General features: G+C 39.4%; 1 protein-coding gene across 1 annotated transcript in view; it reads right to left on the bottom strand.

Moving 5' to 3' along the window:
- Positions 1-12,232, bottom strand: part of ADAM2 (ADAM metallopeptidase domain 2) — a gene marked incomplete at its 5' end in the record, with an annotated part of 60,852 nt that overhangs the window by 29,420 nt on the left and 19,200 nt on the right. Inside the window, 4 exons of the mRNA XM_081269505.1 lie at positions 5,310-5,505; positions 5,623-5,721; positions 6,418-6,601; positions 11,384-11,520. Of these exons, the coding sequence (XP_081125631.1) occupies positions 5,310-5,505; positions 5,623-5,721; positions 6,418-6,601; positions 11,384-11,520 (616 nt within the window). The remainder of the gene's footprint in view (positions 1-5,309; positions 5,506-5,622; positions 5,722-6,417; positions 6,602-11,383; positions 11,521-12,232) is intronic.

Raw genomic sequence — 12,232 nt, 5'->3', positions numbered from 1 at the left:
AAGGTGAGGCAGGCATCATGGGGAAAAGCACCCCGCAGAGGAGAGCTGCTCAGCTCCTGGTGGGCTCAGAAAGGAGAGAGAGAGAGAGAGAGAGAGAGAGAGAGAGAGAGAGAGAGAGAGAGACAAAGGTGGGGTCAGGGTGGGGCCAGGCCACAAGGAAGGTGAACCCTTTTAGGATATGGCTCCAGTGATGCACCTCCTCCAGTCATGCTTCACCTGCCTTCAATGACCACCAATTCATTCAAATAAGGACAGGCCAATTAGCTTACAGCTCTCATAATTCAACCATTTTACCTCTGAATATTCCTTCAGTAACACAGGAGATTTGGGGGGACACCTTATATTAAAACGAGGATATAAAAGGGATACAAAGAAGAATTATCACCGATTGCAGATGATTTAGCCCTATATTTAAAATATACTAAAAGCTCCACTGGAAGAGAGATCCAGAGCTGATAAAAAAATATTCACAAAGCAACAGGATACAAAAGCAATATATAAAAATGAATATTTTTCTTCTACACACAACAAACGCCCTGAAAATGAAATCAGTAAAATAATTTCATGCACAATAGCCTCAAAAGACACACACTCATCTACCCCTAACCCCGCCACAACAATAAATATAGAAATAAATCTAATCAAGGAGGCTAAAGACCTCTACAATGAAAATTATAGAACACTGAAGACAGAAATTGAGGAAGATGTTAGAAGACAGAAAGATCTCCCAGGTCCTTGGATAGGTAGAATGAATATCACTAAAATGATCCTATTACCAAAAGCAATCTACAGATTTAATGCAATTTCCATGGAAATACCAATGACATTCTTCAAAGAACTAGAAAAACATTCCTAAAATTTAATGGAAGAATAAGAGATCCAGAACAGTCAAAGCAATTCTGAGTAAAAACAACAATGCCGGAAGCCCCACAATACCTAGTTCAAATTATACTACAGAGGTGGTAGTAACAAACACTGCAAGGTACTGACATAAAGACAGACATGCGGACCAATGGAACAGAGCAGAACAGAAGGCACAGAGACAAGCCCACACAGACATCTTGACAAAGGTGTCAAAAGCCGTTTAAACAAATGGTGCTGAACAATTGAAAATCCAAATATAGAAGAACGAAACCAGATCCCTTTCTCTCACCCTGCACAAACGTCAACTCCAAGTGGTTCAGAGGCCTAGGAATTCAATCAGAAACTTTGCAATTGCTAGAGGAAAACATAGGGTCAACACTCCAAATACAAGTGCAGGCAATGACTCCCTCGATAGAACTCCTAAAGTTCAGGAAACAACACCAAGAATTCAATGGAATGGCATCGAATTAAAAAGCTTCTGCACAGCAGAGGTAAGAAGAACATAAATAGACAGCAAACAGAATAGGAGCAGATCTTTGCCAGCTACTCCTCCAACAGGGCATTAATATCCAGAATATGTAAAGAACTCCAAAAACGAGTACCAAAAAGCAAATAACCCTATCAACAAAAGGGCAAATGGGTCATTTCTTAAAAATAAAAAAATAATAAATAAATAAATACACATTAAGAAATGCAAATTGCCAACAAATAGATGAAAAGATGCTCAACATCTCTAGCAATTAGGGAAACGTAAATCAAAACTACATTGAGCTTTCATCTCACTCCAGTTAGAATGACAATTAGCAAGAAAGCAAATGATGATAAATGCTGGTGAGGATGTAGGAGATAACATAAACTCATACATTATTGGTGAGACTGCAAATTAGTGCAACCCATCTGGACAGCTGTATGAAGATTCATCAAATCACTAAGAATAGAACCACCCTATAACCCAGCTATCCCACTTCTTAGTGTGTATGCAAAAACTAAACTCAGCACACTAAAGTGATACAGGTACATCAATGGTTACAGGAGCCCCATTCACCAAAGCCAAAGTTACGGAACCAGCCCCGGTGCCTGTCAACAAATGAGTGTGGCATTCACATGCAATGGAGTTTTACTCAGCCATAAAGAAGAATGAAATTAGGGCATTTCTGGTAAATGGAGATGGAGACTAGAATGCTAACTGGAATAAGTCAGGCTCGGAAAGTTGAGGGTTAAATGGTTTCTCTCATAGGCAGAAGCTAGAGCAACATAAGGGGGGGTAGGCAGTTCAAATAAAAAGAGAGGGGAGATCGGCGGAGTAGAGGAAGGGGATTGAAGGGGAGGGAGGAGGGGCAGAAAAGGGAGGATGGTGGAATGAAGTTGACAAAATTATGCTGTGCACGTATAAGTGTCCCACAGTGAATTCCATCTTTATGCCTATCTATGAAACACCAATTAAAAAAATAAATAAATACAAGAAGACCAGTAGAGTACAAGAAGGGAAATAGGGGGAAGGAACGGGTGAGGACAAGAGGAAGTGCTGGGGACCGAAATGGAGCGAGTTATGTTCCATGCATGTATGATTATGTCACAATGAACCCCCACCACTATATATATAACTGTAATGTCTTATAAATAAAAAAGAAAAAATAATGAATAGCTTCCTAGCCTACTGACAGAGACCCTTCTAAATACAACACAAGATTTTAGAGAAAGACTAGGATTTATGAGAGGCAAGATTTCTCTCCCTTTTAGCCTTTGTCCATCCTCTGGAGACTGTAGGGAAATTTTAAACGCCTTTTTAATGTTTCAGTTTCTGAGCTGCTTCAGAACTCCACCCGTGCTCTGTGGAAAACATAATCCATGGTCTTTAGAGTCCCCCTGCAATTCCTGCTGCTAAAACTCTTCTATCCGCCCCCACCCTCGCCCCCATTAGAGGATCTCTGTCTTAGTTTGGCCCAATCTTCAATTTCCAGAATCTTCCAATGTTCCTAGGAAGATAAATGGTTGGCTATTGTGACCTCTTACTCGTGAGGTTACTCTTCGGTGGAAATCGGATCCATTGGTTGTCACGGGCTCCCTGGGGTGCCAATACCTTTACGACTCCCACCAGTTCAATGGCGCCTGCATTTTCTACCTAGTTATCTTCTCCTGGTTGCATCTCTCCCTATATGCCACATCTTTTCCCTAAGACTAAGTCTTAACACAAGTTTTAGAATTAATATGATTGTGAAATATTTAAATGTAAATGAACCTCCTCCGTCTTTGTTTTTTCCTAATCTAGTTCTAGCCCTCTTTTGGGTGCATCAGATGTTTTTGTGGTGCTTAGTCTCCTGCCTTATGCTAGGTTCAGGTTGTGACATGGGTATTTACTCATGTCAATCCAACTCTACCCAACACTTTGGCCACTGATCATTTCTATCCTAAAGCCAGTCTTTATTTTTATTTTTTTTCCTATTTGTAAGGTTAAACGTCATTTGATTCAGGCACTTTTCAAGTCATTCTTTTTCCTTTTCCGTCTCGAGCTTTTCTTGAATGGGTTGTAGGGATGGCCCATTCTCTTACCTTTCTCCATCTGGGTCTCCATAACACGTGTGCTCGTCTCTTTGTCATCAGGTTTTCACAACCTGTTTTCTGGCTCTGCTGTGAGTCCCTCCCAGAGTCTGACACATGCTGCACAAGTGCTCCACCAGGCCCTCGCACCTCCGGGCCTTTCAGGAACTTTTCTGGGTTTGCCCTTCCTTGTTTTCTGTGAGCCACGATGTGCAGATTTTCTTCAGACTTATAATTTACTCTTCAGTTATGCCACTCCAGTACGATTAATCTGCAAGAGAACTCATCATGTTCCTACTTTTATTTTTGAATATTTACTTAATTTTCCACACTGGCAGATAAAATTGCATGTGTTTTCTGTGTACGACAAGATCTTTGGACATAGATAGACATTGTGGAGCCATCAGATCTAGCTGAGCTCTTAATTTCAGTTCTAGATATTTGTACTTCATCATATTTTCGTTTTTTCAAAAAATTCCCATATGCTACGCTTCGCAGCAATCACACCTCTCTGGATCACACCCAACTTTTCATTCTTTTTTTTGCCTGTATTTTCTTGCACAGGTCTCCCCATTCTCACACCCTCGCGCCCCTTCTGTTGTCTGTCGTGTCACCCTCTTCTGTAGTTCCTATTTTGACATGCAGTGATTTGGGGACATCAAGGGTGACGTATCTCCAGCTAGGGTCTGCGCTTTGCTTCCAGCCAGTATTCAGGATACAAGTGGATCCAATGAGAAGGGTGTTAGCACAAAGGTGGGCTTCCGTCTTCCTGCGGCTGACCACTTCCCAGCCACATTTTGCCAAGGTCAAGTCCTCAGTGGGTCCCCATGGAAAACACAGGGCATCCACAAGAGCTCGTGTCCCTTGCCACAGGCTAAACTGGAACGTTGCTCCTCCCGGCTCCCTGAGACTGCGGGAAGCTCTGTCCAGGTTGCCAGCTGCCCAGCTTCCAAGGGCTGAGGGTTTCCTCACCTACTTCTTCTCTCAGCCATCAGTTTCACAGTAGCAATGCTTCAAGGGCTGACCTCACCTCTCCGGGCACCCGTCTCCTGGCCTTGGTAGCTAGGCAACTCTTCCAAATAAAATTTTAAGTTTCTTTTTCCATTTTGATAGTTGTTCTTACTTCAGGATGCTTTGTCTAACTCAAACTTATCAACCATTGTAGAGACAGAGGTCTGCTACCTTTTCTTTTGTTTTGATGATGTCTGTTTAAAAAATAGTCTTACTAAGATACTGCCATAGTTCTCTACAGTTCATAGATATTTAATCACAATTTTTCAGTTTTTGGCAGACTAATCTTCTGAAGATCCACTTTAAAATTTTCTTCCCCTTTTCCCATTTGCTTATATCCATGGTCTCTACTGTGGAAGGCAACCCAAATTCTTAAACTTTGGCACAATTTTCTCACATGTGTATTTTTTAAAAAATATTCACTTAGATGGTATTTCCACAGCATATACATTTCATAAGTGTTTCTCTCAATGTTGCATTACTCAATACATACCTGTTTTGTTAATGAAAATAGTGTGATATTTGCTAGGTTGCAATTAGTGCATTTAATTTTTATTCTTATTCAATCTATTCAATTTTGATTACAAGTAAAGCTTAACATCTACTTCTTTTTCTTTCCTTTTTTGGAGGGGGATGCAGTACTGGGAATCGAACCCAGGGTTACTTTACCATTGAGCTACATCCCCCAGTCTTTATTTTTAAAAATTTTGTGACAGGGTCTCTCTCTGAGTTGCTGAGGGCTTCATTAAGTTGCTGAGGCTGCCCTCAAACTTGCAATCCTCCTGCCTCAGGCTCCTGAGTCACGAGGACTATAGGTGTACACCACCACAGACAGCTACTTTGTTTTTTAGTGTCCAGAAAAACACATATATGGAAAAGAAAATTATTATAAATACCTTGGCCAAATAGATCTTCACATTGTTTATCCCCACTTCTACACACTCCCCCGATGCAGATCCACTTATTTTCGCTACAGGGATGCCCATCTATGATAAAGACATTTTCTTGACATACTTGAGATGAGCCATTGCAGTATTCAGTGAGATCACATTCATTGGCGGCAGACCGGCAGACGTGTCCTTTTTTGGAAAACTGAGGGGGTGAAGTAAGTTATATTGAATAGATCAGAATGTGAATATACAAGCATGATACAGAATAATGATTGTCATTATCTAAGTCACATAGAAAACTTTTAAAAAAAATTCTTACTTTACACTCACTACAGCAGGGTCCCGAGGCACATTCTGAACCAGCGGTGAGAGCACATGTGCTGTGTTCGCAGCATACAGGCTTGTTTGCCCCACACTCCTGAAAGGCAGATCACATGCTCTCGGGCATCTTCCGATTTTTATTGATTGGGTGGACATTTTAATAATAGATGCTTAATATGTTGGCAAACAGAAAAAATTCACAGCTTCCTGATTCCCCCTTGTTCATTACCACCTACTGGGAGTGTTGCCAAAGCTCACTCTTGAGTTTCACTTCAAGTTTTCATCTCATTTACTTCACTGTATCCTGACTTTATCTCTACCCTTCCAACTTCCCTCTAACTCTGGCAGTTTTATCTAAGATGGAGAGAGAGAGAGAGAGACAGACAGAGAGACAGAGACAGACCTCTAGAGATACAGAGACAGAGAAATTAATATATGTAGATATAAAATATATTAATATATTAATAATACAGCATATAATATAATTACTAATATAATTTGATAGAGGTAAATATCACAAAATGTGTACACACATCAAATCATCAGGATTTGTGTACACCAAATATTTACAATTGCTTCATTATCAACTATGCCTCAATAGAGCTAGAATTTAAAAAGTTAGATCACTTTATGGATAGTCTACAAATCAATGGACCTATAAAGCAATATGTAGTTTCACTCATGGAGGAGGAGGAGGGTGGTCCATGGAAGGAAATGACAGTACAGCATTATAAAAATTAATTCACAGTTTCTGAGGCAATTCTGGAATGTAGCTCTCCACGTTAGTCCTGACCTGTTCAGTTCCACAGTCACAGGCTTCTCCTTGCTCCACAACCTTATTCCCACACACCGCCGCCTGCTTGTAAGACGGCTCTAAGCGTGGATGATTCTGAAGACACTCGGACTTTTGGTTTGAAATAAAATGTGCGAAATCTTCCAGACTGCAGTTACTGAAGATCTTCACACCACTGGAATGACTGAGAACACATGGAACTTCAAATGTTGGTGCGAGCAGTTTTCATAAACTGCCTACCCTCAGAATAAAGGCACTTAATTAGCATTCCACGACAGACTCAATGCTCAAAGAAAGCAAAGACTTTGGGAAGTCAACTGTGCAAGAACTTAGAGATCTTCTAGTAGGAATAAGGGATCAGTAAAAAGTGATGGATTCTTCTATTATACTTATCTGTTACATCCTTTTATCTTCTACCTTACAAACGGCCCCAGCTCCCTTTTGCTTGTTCCCGTCCCTCTCGTGACGTTTAAGTGTTGAAATAGCCCTGTACTAACAACAGTAACAAACGTGTTCTTTTCATCTATACTTTGTCTTCCAATATTTTGTTCAGCTCCACAGTGTCAAATAAAACCTACATCTGACAGCTCAGATCTTGTTCCTCTGACACAAACTTACCACCTAAATCCCAGAGGCCAATATCTGACTCTTTACTTGGCGTTTCTTCTTGAGTCTAGCTCACAGGCACCTTAAGTTTAAATGACCTAAATTCTAAATGCTTCTTGCGTAAAAAACATACTGCTTACAAAGGACGGCATGGTGCTTTGGAACATGTAAACTGTGCCCAATCCAACCGTGTGGATTAAAATCTTGGTTCTGCCACTTACAGGTTGTATGTCCTTGGGAAAGGTCTTTAAATTATATGCATATTTTTTTCCAGTTTCCTCTTTGCAATATGGAGATCAAGGTTCATTTGTGTCATAGACTTGTGAGATTCCAGTACCTGTAAAGTACTAAGACCGTGTCTGCCCATTGGTTCTACTGTTAATATTTCCAAACTCAAAAAAAGAAAAAATCCCCAGGACAAAATCTCGAGGTCCTTCTATTTCTCACCAACCCAATATTGTCAAATCTATCCACTAACTATGTCTGGCCACCTCTGCCCAGCCTCCACCATCTCAGTACGAGTTCATGCAATAAATAGCCCCCTTGCTGAACAAGCACTTCAGGCTTTGTCCTTTGTATTTTTCTCTCAAAATCCGAATCAAGCATTCTCCCTAAAACACTGATAATGTCACATCTCTTCTCTGTTTAAACCCACCTCAGTCATTCAGAGCACGACCTATGTGACCTAATCACCAACCCCTTCTCCAAGGTCATGCTTCTCATCCCTCATCTCCTTTGCTCAGCTAAGTGACCTTCTTGACTGTCCCCTCTGCCAAATATTTAACGATTTCTTCTGCCTTGGAAACTTTCTCAATATGTATGCATGGTTCCTCCTCATCTATTTCAGATATCTTTTCAAAATTTACACAGAGATATTTCTAAGGACCTTGATTGACTTCTCAGACCGGGTTTCAGCTTCAGGAGCTCTAATTGTTTCATTTACTAGCACAGAGTAAAACTCCACAATTATTTTTTAAAAAACAAATGTGTGCAAGATTGGAACTATCTGTTGTAAATAATAGATCCTGAGTACTTTATGATTTTTTTAATTTTCAGAATGTTAATATTATTTAAAAAGATTGTGATCAACCAGACTCCTATAGCACAGGACTAAATTGAAAAATCAACAAATGGGATGGTATCAAACCCCAAACTTCCTCACAGAAAAGCAAACAATCAAGAGCATAAAGAAACAGCTTACAGAACAGGAGAAAAATCTTTGCCATCTGCACCCAGATAAAGCATTAATCTCCAGGATATAAAAAGAACTCAAAAAGCCTAACCCCCCAAAACCAAATTGCCCAATCAATAAATGGGCTAAGGAACTAAACAGACAACTGGTCAAAAAATATATGAAAAAATGTTCAACATCTCTAGCAATGAGAGAAATGCAAATTAATACTATACTGAGATTTCATCTCACTCTAGTCAGAATTGCAGTTATCAAGAATACAAGTAACAATAAATATTGGTGAGGAATGGGGGAAAAGGTACACTCATGCATTGCTGGTGGGACTGCAAATTGGTGCAACCACTCAGGAAAGCAGTATGGAGATTCCTCAAAAAACTAGGAATGGAATCACCATTTGACCCATTTATCCCACTCCTTGGCATATACCCAAAGAACTTAAAATCAGCATACTATAGTGATGTGGCCATATCAATGTTCATAGCAGCTAAATTCACAGTAGCTAAAACTATCTAACCAACCTAAAGAAAATGTGGTATATATACACAATGGAATATTAGTCATCTATAAAGAAGAATGAAATCATAGCATTTGCTGGTAAATGAATGGAACTGGCAGCATACTAAGTGAAATAAACCAATCCCCCAAAACCAAAGGCTGAATGATCTTTCTGATATGCAGATGCTGAATCACAATAGGTGGGGGTTGTGGGGAGGAGTGGAGGTTCACCAGATTGGATGGGGAGGAAGGGAAGGAGAGATGAGAATGAGAAAGACAGTAGAATGAATCCGACATCACTTTCCTATGTTCATATAGGAATACACGACCAGTGTCACTCTACCTCATGTACAACCTCAAGAATGGGAAGTTATACTCCATGTATGTGTAATATTTCAAAATACATTCTATTGTCCTGTAGAACTAAAAAGAACAACAATAAAAAAGACACCTTGACGATATTCAGGAGGGTGTGGGGGATCCAAAGGAGTACCTGCATTTAAGATCTCCTGATCCTTTCTATCATTTCTTCACCACCCTAACTATTAGGATCATTGCAACAGCATCACAAGCTATGCATCACCACTGCCATTGCATGAAATGACAATTTGGACAATGGCAGATAAAAATGAAATGAGTATTGCTTGACATTATGCACACAAATGATGTAAGATGTTGTCTGTTTAGATTAACTAGAAAAACAGCAACAACAATGTATTTGAGAGTTGATCCTAGCAAGAAGAAATAGTGGATCAAGGATGAAGAAAGACAGAAGATTCCATGCCAGGGTGTGTTATTGACCTGGCACGTCAGTGTCCCCTGAAGCCACTGGAGGTAGCCCCGAGGAGGGAGTACATGCCTTTCATTTTAGGACTTGTTTTATAGGTGATGGGGGTAAAAGCTGGTTGACGTTCATTGATGGAGAGCTACTTCTAAAATAAATACTTGGGAATTGAAAATTAGATCTAAACATCTGCGTACAGCAGCCCCTTGGTCTCCAGAGGGGGTGTTCGTGCCAGAATCCCTGACAGATACCCAAATCCTCAAATGCTCAAGGTTCTTGTGCAGCATGTCCTGATATTTACATATCACCTATCTCATGCTCCCATATTCCTTAATTCATCTCTAGATGACTTATAATACCTCAGGCAATGTCAATGCTAGGTAAATTGTTACATTGCATTGTTTAGGGAATAGCGACAAGAAAAAAGTCGTCTGCACATGCTCAGATATTTTTTCAAATGTCTTTGATCCGTGGTTGGTTGAGTGTGGCACACAGAGGGCCATGTGTACTTTGTGCCCACTCTGAATACAGTTCATGCTCCTTTCCCCACTTGTACAGTTTTAGAGTATACGGATCCTTGACCAAACATCCAAGTCATTGACCACGGCAGAGGAATCTCTCCCAATCCCAGTCTCCATTGCTTCTCTTCCACAAGGTGGAAAGCAAATACATTGTTTGCAAATGTGCTCCCTGGGCCCTTTACCGTCTCCCACTGTCTTTAGGCCTAACCCTAACTGGACTATAATATGTAAAAATGAATTTTAAAATTCCACAACTGGTATACTGAAAGAAGACAGAGGTGTTTCGCTCTTCATCAACCAATTTTAGAGAGCTCCTCTGAGTCTATCGGTATAAAGTGACGAACAAATATTGGTGCAATAAATGTAGGTGACATGAGGACCTGGGGCCCTCATTCATGTTATTTCTTTGTGCCATTTGGACCGTCTCTACCTTGCTTCCAGATATACCACGTGCCCTTGGTCTTATAATCTTGTATCTGAGAATACCAATTGATGGTGAAAATGTTTAACTTCAGTGGCATAGTCACCTGTCATCTCCTGGGTGCATGCTTCACTCTATAAAAACCTGGTAGCCCACCAGGAGCTGTAACACAATTATAGATCTGCCTTGCAAATGGCTGATACTTGACAGAGACTCCATGATACTGAATGTACAAGGAACAGCTTTAGTTTCATTGTCCCTGCCCCCACTCCCCAGTACTGGATATTGAACCCACTTAGCTATACCCCTAACCCTTTCAATTAAGTAATTTATTTTTTTGAGACAGTCTCACTAAGTTGCATAGGCTGGCCTCAAGGAGGCTCCCCTTTAATCCCATCGCTCTCTGGTCCTACTTCTATAAATTTCCTTATGAACTAACTCTAAGAAGAATGATGATAAAAGCAAACACATTCCCTAGGTCTTGAAGCACCACAAGGTGACTGCACAAGGTGTTCTCTATGACACAGCTGGATGCAGCATCTCTGGAGTCAGTAGAAGCTAAGACTTCAGGTGGAGCCAGAGCAGATAAAGGAGCCACCTGCAGACGGTCACACTAACAAAAACTTCTTGTGTTGTCATTGCAAACCTAAGTTATAAAAATCACACAAGTAAAGAGTAATAGATGTAGAGTTTGCTCACCTATGAGAAAGCATATGTGGCATTTGATTTATATAAAAGATTGAGACAGATATGCAGTATGGGCTCTGGAATATGTCTGCAGTCTTGGGTCACAATTGATATTCAATCATTAATATTTATTCTAACAGCTTAAATTTTCTTAAATTACATACACAAAAATATCTTAATATAAATTATATATATGTATATATATATATATATATATATATGTACATATATGTATGAAGTATAAAGGTTAAGTCTCTTACATTGCTTCTGGGTTCATTATACAGATAGTTCCTGGGCAATGGCATTTCTTGACGTCATCGTATGATATCCCCATATTCAAGCTCACTAACTGAGCTAAAATAATGGCAAGTGATTCCAGACCTATGGCATTGGGGTGCTGGGAAAAAAAACAAAAACCCACAAATTTACATGTACATATTGTTATAGGCATTTTATTGACTTGCAGAACAATGTCATTATTCAAAATAGTCATATAATAAAAAAGGAGTAGAGGCATCTAATATTGTTATCCACAGAAGTGCCATCATTGTTGACTTAACTTTATATATTGCAGGTATTATCATAAATATTAGGAAAATATGAAAAATCAAATCTGAAATTGTACTAAAATGTAAATGAAAGACTCATTTGGTGGCATCAGGCCAAGGAATTAAGTGACCCAGTAGCTTGTTAACTATATATAACAATAGTGTCGTACTCACAAACGAAATCTTTCAAGACAAACACATAAGACAAGTGTATCTCAAATTATGGATCAATTGTGTTTATTTACTATTTAATTCTTCAAAGTTGAAGATATCTTGTGTGACTGTTCCATAGGTGTTTTTTAAACTTATAAAATCACTTGTTGAAATAATAATTGATATTATGGTAATAATGACTGAAAATAAAAATGTTGTTTTCAGTTATTTACTCTTTATGTTCAAAACTAAAATACTTATATTGTTCTATAAAGATAATAAGATGATAGCATATTCTAATACTATTAAGACATAAATTTTGAAGGAGACCCACAAGTCTTGGCATGCCTTCAAATATACCTAATGAACATTTTGATGAGCAGACTTCAGGTAGGTTTCTAGGCATAT

Source organism: Spermophilus citellus, assembly GCF_964194105.1.
Source record: "Spermophilus citellus genome assembly, chromosome: 16".
Taxonomy (NCBI): Eukaryota; Metazoa; Chordata; class Mammalia; order Rodentia; family Sciuridae; genus Spermophilus; species Spermophilus citellus.
Note: the sequence above shows the minus strand (reverse complement) of the source record. Positions and strands in the feature narration are given on the sequence as shown.